The sequence below is a fragment of the Anopheles arabiensis genome, chromosome 3, assembly GCF_016920715.1.
Source record: "Anopheles arabiensis isolate DONGOLA chromosome 3, AaraD3, whole genome shotgun sequence".
Taxonomy (NCBI): domain Eukaryota; kingdom Metazoa; phylum Arthropoda; class Insecta; order Diptera; family Culicidae; genus Anopheles; species Anopheles arabiensis.
Genome location: NC_053518.1, coordinates 79569342 through 79586910, shown reverse-complemented (window position 1 = coordinate 79586910; position 17569 = coordinate 79569342). Strand labels below are relative to the sequence as shown.

Below are 17569 nucleotides of genomic sequence, written 5' to 3'. Positions count from 1 at the left end.
TTTACTTGCCAAAAATCACATTGACAAACGACTGCACTAGCGATGGGTTAAGTGCGCTAGAGTTGGTAAACAACTTTGTTTCTCTGAGTTTTATATCATTGATAATTGTGTTCCGTGAAAGTCGTGTTGGTGGAAACTGCTAAACGGGATACTTAATGCTAAGAAAATGCACACCAAAACATAAGCCTTTATTTGGTTTTCTATTAGTACTAGACACAGTCTTTCTTCGAGTTACGCAAGTTAAATGTATAGGTTTTGGATACTCTAATATGAACGTCTGTTCTGGTTGGATTCTACTTACAGATTGATCTTTATTAGAAACGCTCGCTTAGATTTAACCTATCAATCCTATGTACTTTGCATGCATATAAGCAAATAGTACCAAGTTAGTGTTACCTCGCGAAATTTTAGGTGTGTCAATTTATGCGTAGAATCGGTGAGATTTTCTCCAAGAATTGTCAAAATGCATTTTTGCTTAAAGTTTGAAATCGATAAACATACAGAAATAACCGAATTTTCTACAGGACTTTTATGAACTAACTAAAAATATGCAAACATTACTAAGTTTAATAATAATAAAACAATATTTACCGTCTATATTTTGGTTGATAAACGAGATATTCGACGATTGCCAAAATCCGAGTTAAGCGAATGTCCCTGGAACGCGTAATTTGCACTCGGGGAAAAACTATAGTAGTTAGGCTCATTATTATCCATCGTAATCCCATCATGAAGGAATGAGTTGCTGTCCTCAATTGATGTATACATTTCTTCAAACTATTGTTGTTATTTGATTCCTGAAAAGAAAATAAGCACACCCTGTTGCAATGGAATAATCCTCTACCGATAAGCTCTTTGAAGTGAATAAAATCTGAGCCACGCTTAAGGTGCTGCCTGCACGATAATGATCCCTAGGAAGTAAAATCCTTTTTTCTTGTTTTGATTTTTAAAGCATATGGTTTATGTTATGTAAATAAAACAAATTTAAGTGATTTCATTGTCTTTACATCAACTATCAACTATGCAACTATCACTAGATCGTCGGTAGGGGATCACTAGATCATTAGATCGAATTCGAGGATTGTTTAATTGAAATGGAAAGTGTACCAAACACGCCATGACTTGTTTGTAAGTGATAGAATGTACTGTGTGTGTGTTTTTTTCAGTCAAACATTGCTAATAAATAGTGGACAGTTGTTTATTGAAGTGGAAAACCATATAAGTAGAGTAAGACTGATCTATAGGATCAAGAACATTAGTAAAATGGGAATTTAATTATATATTATTTTTTTCATCTCATTGGTTACCAATATCGTAAGGCAATTCAACTGTTTAAAATCGTGTTTGTTCAAGTATATATGAATTGTTTTTTATTTAAATTTTGATACCTATGAATATTTTGAATTTATAATTTTATATTGCTACCCTTTAACCACATCAAAAACTGCTGCATCAGCTGTAAGTAAGGATTGTTATCAAATCATGGCATGGATTTAAATTTACTTTTCACTTCTGTCTTTCACTAAAAGCCTGTCAAGCAAACGGATAGATAAGTTCGCAACGAACAGATAGATAGTAGCCGGCTGCTATTGACTGAGCTGTTACAACCAACGCAATTTGAAAGATAAACAATGTTTCCTCACTTTCATGTGCTCATGCTTTGAAGCAAATTTTGATTCAATTTGAAATGATTTCAAACACACAAAAGCAACAATCGCTGCTTGAACGTTGCGCAACCAACATTATGTAGATAGTGTTAGTGCTTTTTGTGTTTTTTTTTTTGTTCGTTCTATCACAACTCTTTCCATTCGTTCCGTAGTTACTACAGTACCTCTGGCCTGGACGCTCATGGCACTATATTTCTTCATGAAGATTGCACTTCATCCACTAGACGGCTAACAAACAAGCAAAGAAGATACAAAGCGAACGGAGTTGGAAAAAGGAGGCGCAGCTGAATGATTCAAGGATGCACAGAAGAATTTTGTTTCCATGTCGCGTTGCCAGAACCATTACCGTGGGTTTTGCTTTGGTTGTTTAAAATTGCAAAACTATCCTTTTCGCCCGGCTGCTCTCCCTCTCTCGTCTAGGTGGTGGACGCGAAAACATTAGGGAATGTAACGATCCGGAAGAACAACGTTTTGCTAGCTGCGGCAGCAACAGCAGCCAGCAGCAGAACGGAGGCGTTGATGGGCAGCGTGGGGTTTGCTTTTCTTTTCTTACCATCCTTTCTAAGAAAAAAAACAGACAGTGGGCCAGAGATGCAGTGGATTTCATCTTATGCAAAATAGTTGGCAAATTCGAATGGGAAGCGAGTGATCGTGAGCAGGAACGACTTGTGCACGGTACGTGTTACTGTCAGAATCTATTGCTCAGATAAAAGGCATCGTTTTGTAACATTTTGGGTTTCTTTTTTTTGTTCCGGGTATGGTTACTGTATGCATCATTCAAAATGGTCTGAAAAATGGGATGCAGTGTGAAGAGATTGGCAACAGTAAGACTGTTTTTTAATAGAAGCATTGTTATGATTTCAAAACCACGGAATCGATGGAATAAAAATGTAATGTTACATATTTTTACTTGTCATTTCCCTCCGCCTTGTGTGCAAGGAAGGAAGCCCCTAAAAATATACATAATAATCATTTTTATTTTTTAACATTAATTCTTAATTCAAGTCCTTGAAACTTCAATCTTTAAAACGGAATCTAATTCCTCAAGCACCCAAAAGGTGTATTGAAAAGTCATCAAACACTGTAAAAGCTAATATATATTTCCTATAAGAAATCAGTCTAGAAAAAACCAGATCACCTCGTGACAGTCTAAAAACTGATCAAGCATAAAATGGCTCGTCTATATAATTATTTGCCCAAACTCTTCCCTTTTAGGGTGAGGTGAACCTGAGTTTCAGATTGTTGTCACTTTTGGCGATGGATGAAAATAGAGCAGCTACACTTAATGAGACACCTTGAACGATGGAAAAGGTTCCGGTCCAATAGGATTATATTTCCAACGTGCTAATATGCCTCGCGGACCAATTCCAACTGGCCTGCTGGAATGCGTTTATGTGATTTGTGTTTGGGTGTGTGTGTGCGTGTGCCTCCAGCCAAGTGGAAAATGAAGGCAAATGGTAACAGCACACCCGTCCACCGCATCGGCTATCACAATCAACGGCAAAAGGGCTCAAATGATTTTCCATTCTTCGTTCCTCTGTTGTTCTTACCACGTCCTGCTCATTTGCCTTTTTCACGTGGGAAATAAAATTATTCAATGGATTTTCACTTTGCCTACATTGTCCGTCTAGAAACGAAGGCCCAAGGTGGAAGTTTACTGGGGGCTTTTCTTGAAAAGTACCACTCTACTACCCCTTAATGATCCCCTTAGTACTATGCCTTCTCCCTCCCCCCCCCCTTCCATAAGCCAGTTTCTTTGAAGAGCCTAGCGGATTGTAAGTGGACGGATCGAAAAGCCGAAGGCCGAACCTGTGCTGGCGTAACCTGAAGTGACAGCAAAAAAAAAAGTCCACCTTTTACTACACTGCCGTGTGCCACCGTGCGTGTGCAGGACGGGGGGGGGGGGGGAGTGGAGATGGGGCAGAGCTTTTCCACACCTCCCGTTGGACCGGGTCCGCAACCAGGGCGTAGTATCAATTTTCAATACTAATTGACTTATTTAATTATTCAACACTTGGACCTTGGGCTTAGCTGGGTGAGAGAGTGTAGGGCGCCTCGGGCGAATTCTTCCACCTTCCTTTGCCACCCGCCCCTTTTGCCCTTGCTAAAGAAGGCCAGTTTCGCGACGATAAAAGGTACTCTATTGCACGCCTACTGCTGCTGGAGCGAATTTGTAGAGCAGAAGTGTGGAAAGAAAAGGCAAAGCAAAACTAGCTCCTCACACGATCGGCGGTTAGCTGGTGGCTTTCTTTCTGTTCCATTTTCACCAAATCCGCACTCGCTGGCTCCTGACAGGTGGTGGTGAAATAGCATAAACAGTGGCGAGGCGAGGGAGAAAGGGGTAACCCTCTTCGGCTCTACTAGTGCCCTCGATATTGATTAGACCGGTTTCGGTGGGTTTGGTGTAGACCGTTGGAGCTTTTACGAATCGGTGTATTTTCTCTTTATCGGAACCGGTGGAAAACTGATCGCGTACCGTTAAAGTGCCCTTTGGCAGGCAAATGCCAAATTACATCGCGCGTGGTCGATTGTCGATAATTGTTTTTGTTGTTGTTGCTGTTTCATGTGCTTGTGGTATTAGCAATTGAAGCATGACACATGAAGGACGCTATTGGTGTTGCTGGTGTAATTGTACGCTGCAAATATTAGTTGAGGTGATTTAATGTGAACTTACAAATTTCGTCTCATTTCATTCGGAACATAAACTGCACAAATCATTAAATATTCAATATTACTTACAATAATGTGACTTTAAGATATGCCGGCTACACTATTCTGAAATTAAATGAATTAGGATTCAAAGAAATTAGGCTGCTTTTGGCCAGAAAGTTTTACATCCAAAGTAATCTGTAGACTACATCGCATGACTAATCTATCCATACCAAGTAAACCCACCTATGCTGCGCACAAGTTACACATGCCGTTTATTTGTTACTGAACAACAGGAACGGCAGCGGGCAAATTTAATTACTGCCAAATAACAATGTCCAAACAAGCCGCAAAACAAGCCAGCGAACATGGTCTGATTGGGCTGGGCTTGCTGCCAAAAGCGGGTGTCCAACATGGACACAGTAGGCAAGATAACTTTCAACCCGTTCTACCATTCCATCGCACCAAACCGATAGATGATACATCTTACGCCGAAGAGCGCCAACTCGCAACTCGCAACTCGCACTGACAATTGCAGGAAGCGCAAAGTTCCGTGGGGCGTGCAATTTCTGCGAAGCGTCCTTGAACTGATTTCCTTGACCGAGCCAGTGCGCCAGTTGGACATTAAGACAGCGCCTGACCCCTTCCAGCTTGTCACTCAGACGTCAGACAGCTCCTGACGGGTGGGAAACATTATCACTCAACCGCCACCAAACCTCGAAACCTTGCGTGTCGATCAACACTCCCTGCTTGGTGTGCTGCTTGATGCTATGCAAACGACCTCGCGATTGCTGCACACGATCCCCGACCATCGGATTGGCGTTATCCAGAAAGCTATGCGGCACCTGTTGACGTGAACTTGTCCGTGCGTTCGTTGTGCTGCACATTGACTCATTAACACCGGCAGACCAATTGGTGACCAATCGCACTCAACGTTCCGGGGGAGTTGAGCCTTGGCAAGTGTACGATTTGGTATGACTACGGGGGGTGAGGTGTGAGTGTAGATGGCTGAACCCGGTTGTTTAACGGACCGTTTGCATGGTCCGGCGTGGTACATTAATATTCATCAAGTTCAGGATATCAAATGAGCCTTGCTGGTTGCGAAAATACAAGGCAACATAGCGGAAATGAAACAATTCTCTTTGACAAACTAGCAATTGGAATTTACTTTGGAGATGAAGTCGTCTCTAGTATGCAGTTGATTTGAATGGATTCTTGGTGCGAGAATAATGAAATGATGTCTGAGAATTCGATGAGTTCCTGGAATCAAGATGCCACAAGATCTTGACCAATCCAAGACATCTTAACGAAGATATACTTCCTAGAACCTACAATTACCAGGTTGCACTTCAGAATAATACTACAGGACATTCAATATAGATTACGTCATTTCCTTAGATCTTCGCCACAAATGGAAATCCAAATGAATTCTTAGGCAGGAAATGAAATGATTAGTACTTAATTACCCACCCCTAACACTCGCACATCTTACACAATATCTTGAAGGTCACCTAGAGATTAACCCGTTTAATGGCTGCTAATGCCTTAAGCTTGCACAACATCAAACCAGAACTTATTCTGTGCCGCTCCGGACCTATTCCAAGACCAAGGAGAGAAGGCTCGATCCATACGCTCCAAACGAATCGTCCTCGTCTTTACAAACACGCGCGCACACGCTTGCCCTGAACCATCGCGTAGCGTGTTGAATAATTCAACCAGTTTTATAGGCTGAGTGCCATTTCCGTTCTACTCTCTAGCCACCGAGCGAAACTTTTCACACAACCACTCTGCCCGTGAACATTCAACACAGTCGTTAATCGGTCATTGCGCGCCTGAATGTGGAAGCAGATCCTTATCGTTTGCCGTTTGCCGATCGCAGAAGCTTATCGCGGTGGCAGGGCTCTCGGTCGGGCACCTCACACCACCACCGCGTGGTGGTGGAAGAGTTTCTGTTTTAGTTGGGAATTTATTTGCCCGACCAGAACGGAACTGCTACTCCCTGCCGAAGCAATGCCCGGCGGTGACGGTGGCGTCGCTTCTTGGCAGACTATTTTTATGTTCGCAACATTTAGCAACAGCGACATTGCACGGCGGTGGTGCGTTCGGCCTCCCGTGTACGGCTGTAGGGTCGAGGTTTGCGAGGAATAAATAATTGAGCAAGCGACCGGGTCGCGATGGTCTTTTTTGTTGCTGTTGTTGTTGTTGTTGTTGTTGTTGTTGTTGTTGAACGTTCTTTGGCAAGGCTAAGATTCTTAGGCCAGGTCCAAGGAAGGCACCTGCTGAGCGCACCACCTTCCAGGAGGTGTAGAACCTTTGTTGAATCGATAGACCAGACATACAAGACATAAAAGACAAATACCCTTGGTCCTTTGCCCGTGAAATGTTGTTTGTTCTCAATGGTTTTTGGGGCCACGGGACAGTGAAAGGAGCTTCCAGCCTGCCCGGTTGGGTTCAATATTACGTTTTGACACAAATGAACTGTTTTTTTTGCCGGTCTGAGGAACGAGGAGAACGGCTAGCGCAAGCTTGAAGCTTGGCATACATTATGTTTGCATTATGGGGCGTACATTACACGTGCGTACCGGCCGGGCGTGTGATAGATGATGGAATAAAAATGTGTAATTTGATACGCAACTGTCCTAGGACGGGACGGCGATTTTGGCCTTGCTTTTTGGCGATTCGGTTATCCTGTTGTTCTGTGCCTCGTACCTGTATACCTGAATACAGTGGGACAAAAACAACTCCGCATACCAATTGAGAAGCAGTGGCATGTTGTGGTTGCAGTGTTGATCAACCGTAGGGAAGTAAATATCATGGGCTAGAGAGAGGGAGCTAAGGTGCCGTGGAACGGTTTGTTCGATGACAAATTTATTCATTACATGAAGGATTTATCGATCCTGTTGGTAAAAACAAGGCCAGGTAATATAGGATATGGTTCTTTTTGGAGAGCGCAACAAGTGAAAAGTAAGGGCCTAGAAAACATGGAAAAATTCATTTGATCTTTGGTGCCTGTTTCATGGAAGGTATTTTTTACCGTTGAACAGTATTCTAGAGAGAATGATATCATTCTTGAGATAGAACAAAGTTTATTAGTTAATTGAATGTATTGATCTTTTCGTTAAACATTGAAATATAATTTGGCTTCAAATTGTTTCTAAAACAATGTGTTACCGCAACAGTTACAAAAATAGGCTCCCAATTTTTTTATTACTTCTTAATGCAGGTGTTTTGCATTGATGATTGCATACTTTCTGGCGTAGTGCGGTTTCTGCAAAGCGTATTTCTTTTAATTTGTTTTTACTAACTTTTTTATGCAACCAATTTACAGAATATTTTAAAACTTGCCAAATTCGTTACCTGTCTTCCCTGTCGTCTTCTTCACTGAATAATTTACAACTTTATGGTCTTTTTACGCTTAGACCATTACACTAGTTATAATTTATACTGACTCGCATTGAGGAACGGTAGTTTTTTTATTAAACCAAGGTGGCTATATAGACTATATATGATTTTATTAGCCATGATGGAGTCATGGGAATTTCTATGGAGATTGTCAGGTAGGGAGTTAAGGTTTCTAAAGACTTTGTATGAATCTTTGAATTCCCTAGCTGTCCAATGGAGAATTTGTCAAAGTACACTGGACGGTCCGACCAGTAGTAATTTATAAACCATGGAATAAACGTTAATATCAATGATGATACATACTCATAGCTGACTATCATAACTAAAAATTTTAAGAAAAAAGAATCTTTATATTGTGCAGGTGGCAGAATTAAGCCATTCGAAAGCTACTCCAATTTTTCATTTTTTAACAGTTTTTAAATTACAAAATATTCAGATGGATTCGCTCAGTAGTTCAATACGTTGCACGCCATGTTTCTTTCGTTGTTAGAATTGCCACGAAGCTGTGCCACCTATTTTTCGGAGGACAACAATATTACACCGAAATTCTATTAAAACTCAAGCTTTGCGACTCTGTGCTCTTCCAAGCTGACATAAGCTTGGAGATACTATTTTAATTTTGTAATTTAATCAGAAGGGGTGTTGAATACAAACACATATAAGTAAGCGCCGCGCCCTCTAATCGGAGTTATGTAACCTCATGGAAAGTTTTGTTCAAAAACTTTTGGGATTGTACTTGTAAGCGTAAAATATATTTGGTCCTCATACTATGGCATATTTTGCGACCACATTTATTGTACTTGAACACCCACCGTATGATGAAGTAGATTTGTCCAGAAGCCTTACATATTTTATTATTGTATGTTATTTGTCTACACTCTGGCCATTTTTATGATAATTATTGATTCATATTCAATTCTAGAAATTACGCTAAAAATTTCCTATTGAGTATAGTTGTACTTTGTAGAACTTTAACATACTGTATCTCACTTTAACTTTTCTTTGATCATTTTAACGATTTACCATTACATCTTCCTACTTCTTCACCCTGCCAAACACTTGGTAACGAACTGGGTAATCGAATGAAGCAAAATTTCAACCAATCGAACTGGAAACTATTTCCAATCATGCACAGTACGGTATGTAACAAGCAGCACACACACACATACCTCCCATATCCATGTCCTTCAGATGCCGGATACCAGCAAACTCCGGTACCTTTTCCAGTGCAAACTACCACATTCGATTTCCTCTTCTGCCCCCAAGGGGGATCGGACAGGGAATGCTCTTCATCCATTCAGCTACATTTCGGCAAACAGTTTGTAATTGTAAACGATACCACTTTGCAAAGTTGGCCATAGTTTGCAGCAGCCCACGAGCAGGCTCACCTGGTGGTGCCGAAGCGTTTCCATGGCATGGCAATGCTTTCCGGCTGCCACAAAAATGTCCAACACCCCACCGTCAACAACCGATCGAAGCTAGCGTCGTTGCGTTAACGCTGCGAAAGGCAATGTGCAATGGTGAGCTGTAACGAGCTAACAAGACCTGCTACGAATATAGATCCCTTGCCCCCACCAGGTGCGGCTATTGAACTGTGCAATAAAAAGCAAGGATAGGAGAAAAGAAGAATGATAAAAAAAAACACTCACGCTGAAAGAAACTGTCTCCAGCGGCAGTCGTCGTCATGCTGGTTTGCAAAGCACTGCAGACGGTGCGTGTCACACTCGCTGCGCGTCAGTGTGGCAGCGAGACTAAAAGTTAAACTATTGTACCGGTGAAAGTGATTCAATTCCTAGTCCCATTCTCGAAGTGTCAGGAGCGGTCTGTATTGTGAACTTTTCCATATTTTTTTTTCTTCTTCTTCTTCGTGACACAATGGTCGAGTGACACCTTTAGCCTGATCTCCCTCCTCCACCGCAATCGGTTGGCGTTTGGGGGCTGAGGAAGTATGACCACAAAAGCCATGTTCCCCCAATTTTTTTGTTGGTTGTTGCTTTGTTGGACAACAAAAACTTCAACACCAGCAATAGTCACAGTGAGCGTGAATTCCAGGAAGTTTCTTTCATTCCGTTGCTGTTTTTTTCTCTTTTCCACAAGCCGGTGGTCCCAAAAAGGAAACTTGAAATAGAGTGTGTTCAGTGAATGTTTACATATCTCTCAGCATATCTGAGTCCAGCGTGTGATAAAGCGTTCAAATTGTGTGTGTGTGTGTGTGTTTGAGTGTGGGAGTGTCTGTGTGAATTTATCTGCTATCTGTAGTGCCGCAACCCATTGTCGAAGGTGCCGCAAAGTTGACAACATCGCATCGCGCGCAATAGTGGTACCAAAGTCACGTGGTGCTTGAAACTCGGGCAAATCCTGCCTCACTAATCCGGCCGGTCGTTTGTTGCTGGCGGTGGCGAGCTATTGCGGTCTTGTGAAGAAGTGTGTGTGTATCTGTGTGTCACGAGTGGCATCGAAATAGGGCATGTGAATGTGTTGAGTGCAGGAAACAGTGCAGGCAGCGCTTCCGTCGCGCTATACAGTTGAGTTGCATCAGCGTATGCACAGCACGCGGCTTTCGCCGCATTCTGTTGCCAGTGGAGGTGGGGGCTCTTGAAGCTGGCTCCGGGTGTTAATGCGTCCCGAGCGTGAATGTGAGCTGTGCAAGGAAGCATCGGTTCGTGTCCGAACGCACAAGGAATAGGTCCCGGTAGCTGTGCTGAAAGAAATTGCTGTTAAAGCCTTCGATCGGCTTAGGCGGCGGTCTTCGTGGAGCAAAAAGTCATCAGCCACCGTTCGGGTTCCTGCCAGCGGTGCATCCTGCCACCGGCGCTGATCACGCCATCCCACCGTAGCTTCCTTGCCCCTTGTTCCCCTTCCTCGCACCAAATCTCCTTCCCAATCTCCTGAGCAGCCCACCCTCCCCGAGTTCGAGTATTCCATCCGGCGGTGCGTTTTTTGCGGATTTCGGAAAACGAAAGGTAGTAGTATTGTTGCTTCCGCTTCCACCGCTGGTGCTAGTGTTTCTCCTATTGCTTTTGTTACTCTTTCAACTGGCCCGCCGGCAGGAGGAGGAGGAACGGGAACGGGAGCGGACCGCGGCAGCGGCGGCCCACCACTGCCGCCGGGACCATCCGCACCACTGCCAGCACCATCACCACCATCAGCTTCTTCATCGTCATCCCCATACAACCCCTCCGGCTGGCAGCCCTTCCTCCGGGTCTTTATCGCTTGCGTCATCGCCCTCCACACCCTCATCCCCGGCTAGCTTACCGCTCACGGCCGCCTCTGGTGGGGAGCCGGCGAAGCAGCACCGCACGACCACCGCCGGGCTGTTGCGGTCCGCGCGCGACAGCTTCATAGGGCGGAGGCAGCCACAGCAGCGCAGCAGCGGCGTGCCGGGAGCCGCAACGGGAGCAGTGGCGGCCTGCAGCAGCAGCACAGTCGCCACCGCAGCACCACCACCGCCCACCGTCACCTCGCCGCTGCTCGCGAAAGCCAAGGAAAGGTGCAAACTGTTCAGCATGCAGCGCCAACAGTACCAACACTGCCACTCACAGTCCATCGAGATGGACGTTTACGACACGGAAGGTAGGTACGGAAGGTGGGAGGAGGGCTGTGGTCACACCTGTAGTCGTTGCAAATGGAGAGCGTATTTTGCTTTCTGTCTAGCATCAAAACGTTGCCCTGTTCCTTCCAACATTCAAACTGCTGGCGAAACGTTGTGAAATGTTTCACAGCCATCAGTGTGAAGCGAAATGAAATATTTCATTGCGTTTGCAGGATAGCCATGATTATTACAGAAAGATCCGTAGGGCTGATACATTCATCTAAAGTGACACTGTTGGAAACTGTCGCCGGTGCAAGTCTTTACTCGAGCGTGCAAATTTATCTTTCCACAGTCGTCTTTAAACTTTCGCCCAGAACTCTGCACCATGAAACTCTTACTATCGGTCCCGCTACTGCTGCTGCTCAGTTTGGCTTTGTCTCGAAGTCGATTATCGTATTATCTGGGTCACCGCGTGGGACGTCCTCCAAGTCCTCCTCTGTCCCGCCGCCCATGCTTCTCCAATGCCGTTCACAGTGTTTTCTCATCATTGATCCGTGCACTTTACATCAATCCTGTCGCGCGCAACCTAACACGGGGCAATACCTAACTAGCTCGGGTTGGATGGTTGACACTGAAGATTGACACAACACAACCCCACGAGCTGCAATGCAATGGTCGTGGTCGTTTCGATACACGCGGGGAAGGACGCCTGAGGAGCTGAGGGCTTGGGACACGTTGCAAGGCAATCGACAAACCAGATGAACGACGAACCAGTTAAATGACATGCAGAAGTGGTCGTCTGGAAATGGATAGTGGTGGCATATTGAGCGAAGTGTGCCGTAAGTTTGCGGGCCAATTGAAGCTATTGGAGCGTATTTGCATAGGCAAGAGATGTTGTGTTTCGAGTTAGCTGCAGGACTTAATTCTGTCACTGTGATGTGCTTTATTATACTCTGCACGTTTAGCCGGTAGAGTTGTCAGAAACATATTCGAAAAACGATGCTGCTTTCATAATAAGGATAGATTGATTAGTTGATTGATTTCGTGGAAATTTAACGTCTGTCACTAGAAAGAACTGTTTATTGTTACAATAGCTATTAAACTATTGGATAACTATTGAAAACATATCCTCGGCAGGTACCAAGAAACGATTAAGGTCCATGATTTACAGTTGGAAACGTGGAAATGATAAACGTAGTCGAGTTCCTCTTTATTGTGTTGCTTGAAACTGCGTGTCAAATACATGAGTTTTTTTTTACAAACTGTCTGGTTTACTATTTCTTCGAAATAATTACATCCAGCTTTCAGTTCGGCTCTCAAAAACGTTGATTTGTCTGGAGGTAGCTTTGAGTAAGTAAACTAATCTTATTAATGGAACTCTCGAACGACATCAAAATGCATCACCAGAGTTGCTTTAGGGAACTGTATTAACAACAGGGAAATTACTCATTGTATTCATTGCCAAAGGTGAAAACTAAACAAGGAGTTATCAAATGCCAGTTTTAAACATTGCGAAAAGTTACTATTTGTTTCCTACAGGATATCGTTCAGGGATGGCTTAATGAGGATTTGCTTTACTTCATCATCCAATCTGAATGTCCTGCAAGCTTCTCCAGATTTGACGCCATTGATATTCAGTATTTGGGACTATATGCTTTGATAGTTTAACTGTTTCTAACTAATTCCACCACTTAACTATGTTCTAGACATCGATTGCGCAGATAAAACAAAAAAATCTAGTTTGTATTTATTTTACACCCTGTACAATAATCTCTAGACTACCATAGTTCCAAAATCTAAAAAAGAATGTATACAGGGTTGCGCAAGATTTATTGGTTAGTTCCCACGATGTTTTGATCGTATCCCATAGATCTTTGGTTCGTTCTCATAATTTATTGGTATTTTCCGATTAGATATCAATACAATTGGACCAAAAAATTCTGAGAAACGGCGAAAAAAACGTGGGAACGCACCAACAAAATATGGGAACCCAAAAAAATTGATGGGAACCAACCAGTAAATCATGGGAAACCCTGTAAAAAAAATCGTTTAGGCCCAGGAGCAAAGAGCGAATACATTTTTATTTTTGATAGGTTTCCCGAAATCGTAATTATACCTAATGAACTAATCGAAAACTAGGACTTCAATAGAAATATAAAAAAATTAAATAACGATTTCAACACTCGAGATTTTGGAGAATGTAGATTTTGAAGAATGTCTATGTGTAGTGACAGCTATGACCTCTTACTATGGGAATATGCTTGTCAACAGAACAGAACGCCCCGCTTCCTTCCAATAAGAGCTAATAGAGCCTGTGATCCTAGCGACCCGCTGTTACCTTTTCCGGTCGATTCCGTCACAGAGCGTCCAATCCCCCCAAAAAGGCTGCTCTCTGTGACCTGTACTGAACTCTGAACTTACTGATACCAAGAACCCACCCGCCGGGACGAATGTCCCGTCACCGGACGTACTAAAATATCTCGCCTGTTAAATTTCCTGTAAACATGCCGTCATACATCCATTATGCAGATTCAAATTGCACTCACGGGCCGGTCGCATATGCACCCACTCGTCCCCGGTACATCCGGTCACCGTCCGCCCCTGGGGGCCACCTCGGACAACACGCATCCGGGCACGCTGGCGTTCGGTCACCTTCCAACAGCAACAACAACAGCAACAACAGCAGCAGCAAAAATGGCTCGAAAGCATGTCGGTGAATATGGTAAACATGTTACGGTGCGGCTTCCCCTACACACTCCGCCACCGCTACCACCTCTCAGGTCACATCAATCTGTTATTTATAGCGAATCAAGTGCATCTTTTCCCCATCGCGATAGATGGCGCTCGGCTCGGTGTGTGCGAGAGTGCGAACCCTTTGCCCTTAGCACGGTGGGTTCGTTTTTAAGCGAGATGTCTGCTCTTCCTGTCGTTCCTGCTCGCGTTGATCAAACAGCGCTAGACATTTGCCTTTTATGTGTCGTACGCTGTGTGGGTGTGTGTATTTTACGCTGCCTTATTGATGTACTTTTTATACACAGAAACACACAAACTCACTTACTGTTCTGTTCTCCATCTCTCTCTCTTTCTCTTTGTGTCGCTGGATACAGAGGGTCGGTGCTAGCTTTTGCACACTTACACACACAGATCTGCCCGATTTTCATAATCCCGCTTGTCTAGGTCAGGGTGGGCGCTAACAACAAGGGACCCATGACAAGAGTGAAAATTTCCCTCGTTGTGCACTTTGGCGTTTCCGGAGCGCTCGGAACGGGCACATACACACGGGGGCACACACACACATTACAGCATTCGCTTCAAAGGCATGTGATCCGCCTCGTGGCCGGGTGGGGTTCCGTCTTTGTAGCCCGTACATGTGATTAAGTTTTGCGCTGAATGAGCTAGCTCATCAGAAATGAGCAGTAAAATAAACATTTTATTATGCCACTCGCACAAACACGCGGCCGTTCGATGCTCGGCATGGATGGAGCATTACATTTGATTAATATTTGGTGTGGCATTTGTAATGTTAAATGTTACACCTGCTCGGGGTGGCCTTTGGTTTTGCATCGAGCGATTAATTGTGCATCCCCATCGTAGCGATTTTTCCTCATTCGTTAGTCGAATTGAATCGCCATCAATGCACGGCCAAATGAACTGTCAATAACAGATCAATTTTGGGTTATCAGCATTTGATCAACAAGCGGGAGCAGAAAGATATGAATTTAATGAGACCAAAACCTCTGGCCATTGCATATCCAAATTGGTGCGATGAAGCGTTGTTTATTGATGCTCGTTTGTGACTATGACAGCTCCATGGTGTAAATAATGGCAATGGAAATTACTTTCATGTAAAGCTGGATAAACACTTTTGAGCGTGCGGTTATTGAACGATTTGAAAATTATTTTTACTATGACAACGGTCACTCAATTCAAGCAGTATGTATGAGAAAATCATTTTTAATTTGTTATCCCTATTTTGCTACTGGGCACACAAATAAGGGCCATCCATTTATCTCTGTCCAGCCTCGCGTGCCTTTCCATAAAGGTCAATTGAATTATTTTCCAACCTCTCCCGGCGGGTCCCTGACAATCCCACCCAGGTTTCCAGTAATTTCCGTTCTGTAGCCCACTTTTTATAACACTCCCAGTATACGTAACCGGGAGGAAAATTCAATCTAAACTATAATTGTTCGGTCGGGTGCGTTTATTTTTCACCCTACATGTTTACTTTCGTTCATTCGATCGAAACCTGATCATCTCTCTTTCTCTCTCTCTCTCTCTCTCTCTGTCTCTCTCTCTCCCTCTCTCTCTCTCTCTCTCTCTTTCTCTCTCGTTCTCTTTCATTCTCTCCCTTGTTTTTCCTCGTTGTGCAGCTTTACCAACACCGCATTCATTAGCTTGCCCATTTAACCGTTCAGTAATTCAATTATTCACTTTTTTATGCTCGTTTTCGTATAACACGACGGTATAGATCCTGGATGACCTTTAGGTGATGGTTAAAATGGGGGTTTTTTGTTGTTGTATCTTGTTTGCTCTTCTCGAATTGCACAAAATCCATCTTTCACCCTTTCAAAAATATCGATTAAAAAACGTCCCCTCCGACCCCAGTTAATGGAACGCGCGAAAACAGGGATTGCGGGTGGTGGATTATTTTTCTTTCGCCCTTGATTTGCCCCTCCTCATCACTCATCACTGGCCGGAATAGCGTTCAGTCGCGCTAGAAAGGTTGCGTACGAATCAAACAATGAATGTTCTGTGCACAGCGGTGCTTGAAACCGAACGGCATATGGCGTTTGACACTGTAGTAATCGAAGTGTCAAAAGCAGCAGTGAGTGGTTCGGTGGAGTGAAACTGAGCATAAACAAGCTCGGTTTCCCCTGGGTCACTTGTTCAATCGATTGATTGGCATATTTGTCACAAATACTGGTTTCCAGTGGCTTTCGATAGTTTTACTTTGCAGTGTATTGAAATCGCATTAATCATTACTGGTTTTTAACTATTTTGTATTAAACTAATGCTGTTTTTTTATTTCGTCTTTTTTCAGGTAAGATAAGAAACGCCAATAATGAAACAAATAAACACATTGCAAACAGTTTTGGTGAGTAGCTAATTGAACTCCAGGCAAATATTAGAACAAAACATTAACCTTTTGGGAATAAGAGACAAATAAGAAACTATTTTTTATTCACAATCAGCAAGTTTACATCGCATTATAACATACAAGTTTTAAAAAATTGCTTCTGTTATTCAAATTGCATACATTTGGGGGTTTTCGGACAGTTAATATCAAAGATATTAAACATGTCATCTCTTCACATCACGTTGATTCATTACACATCTCGCACGGCTTACAACTGCACGTTGCCGGGCGAACAACAGCGTAACTACTCGCAATTACATTCCCCAGGAGGATGGCGAACATCAACGGAGATGGGTACAGCTCCTCAAAACTATTACCTACCCACTGACTGCTATCATGAACAAACCTTCTGTCGAGGGAGTGATAGTAAAGCGCCACACAAAAGCTCAAAACCCCGCTGTTCCGTTTGTACAGGCGAGCGACAGCCCGACAATTGGACAATCCCGGAAAGTATTTTCATTATCTGCATAATTGCCCAGCCAGGCGTTTGACGGTGTGGTGTGCGGTGAGTTAAGCAGCCGGCTAGAATGTCATTTTACAGCGCATGTGACCGTGCGCAAAATAGGGTAAGCCACAGCCACGGAAACACTCACCCTACGGTAATGGGAATAGTTTTCTGCCAGCTCAAAACGGGATCATAATTCTTGATGCCAAGCCGTACAAAATTTTACGGCAGCTTTATGCCAACTGTCAACGTCATTTTCGATCCGCCACCCACATACAGAGGGCCACAAAAATGCAGTAATCTTTTGCACACACACTAGATGATGCCAAATAACGAGAGAGTTTCCGTTTTATGCGCGACCATGCCAACGCCTCATGCATGGAATATAAAAAACTTGATTGACAGGGCAGGATCAGTTGTTGTTTTTTTCCCCTATGAAAGCATAAGCGTTTAACTTAGTGACAGTGCTTGGGACCTGCAGACTTGATTGTTTTAAATCCAGTCCTAGCTTAAATGGTGGTCTTCTTAATCCCAGTAACACCAGACATTCGTAAGGCCGTGGGGATTTTCGATTTTAAAATGTGGTATTCGTTACATGATTGTAATTAAAAATCCTACTGGACATTCAAGTGTGTTTTTTAAGGTCGCCCAGGGATCATTCACCTGCACATCCGTCGACCAGTGTAAGCATGCTTTGAAACAATCGACGTCAGAAAATGATGCCTCGTTTTTCACTG

The 17569-nt window shown here is 43.4% G+C and overlaps 1 protein-coding gene across 4 annotated transcripts in view; it reads left to right on the top strand.

Moving 5' to 3' along the window:
• The window catches only part of LOC120904394 (solute carrier family 12 member 4), a 152348-nt gene that overhangs the window by 35484 nt on the left and 99295 nt on the right, over positions 1-17569 (top strand). The window contains exons 2-3 of one of the 4 annotated variants that reach the window (XM_040314344.1): positions 9816-10681; positions 10769-11291. The exons of 2 other annotated variants lie outside the window; for them this stretch is intronic. In XM_040314344.1, the coding sequence (XP_040170278.1) occupies positions 11225-11291 (67 nt within the window). In that variant the 5' untranslated portion in view covers positions 9816-10681; positions 10769-11224. Of the gene's footprint in view, positions 1-9815; positions 11292-17569 lie in introns of those variants that run through there. One more of the 4 variants, XM_040314343.1, reaches the window with a different exon arrangement.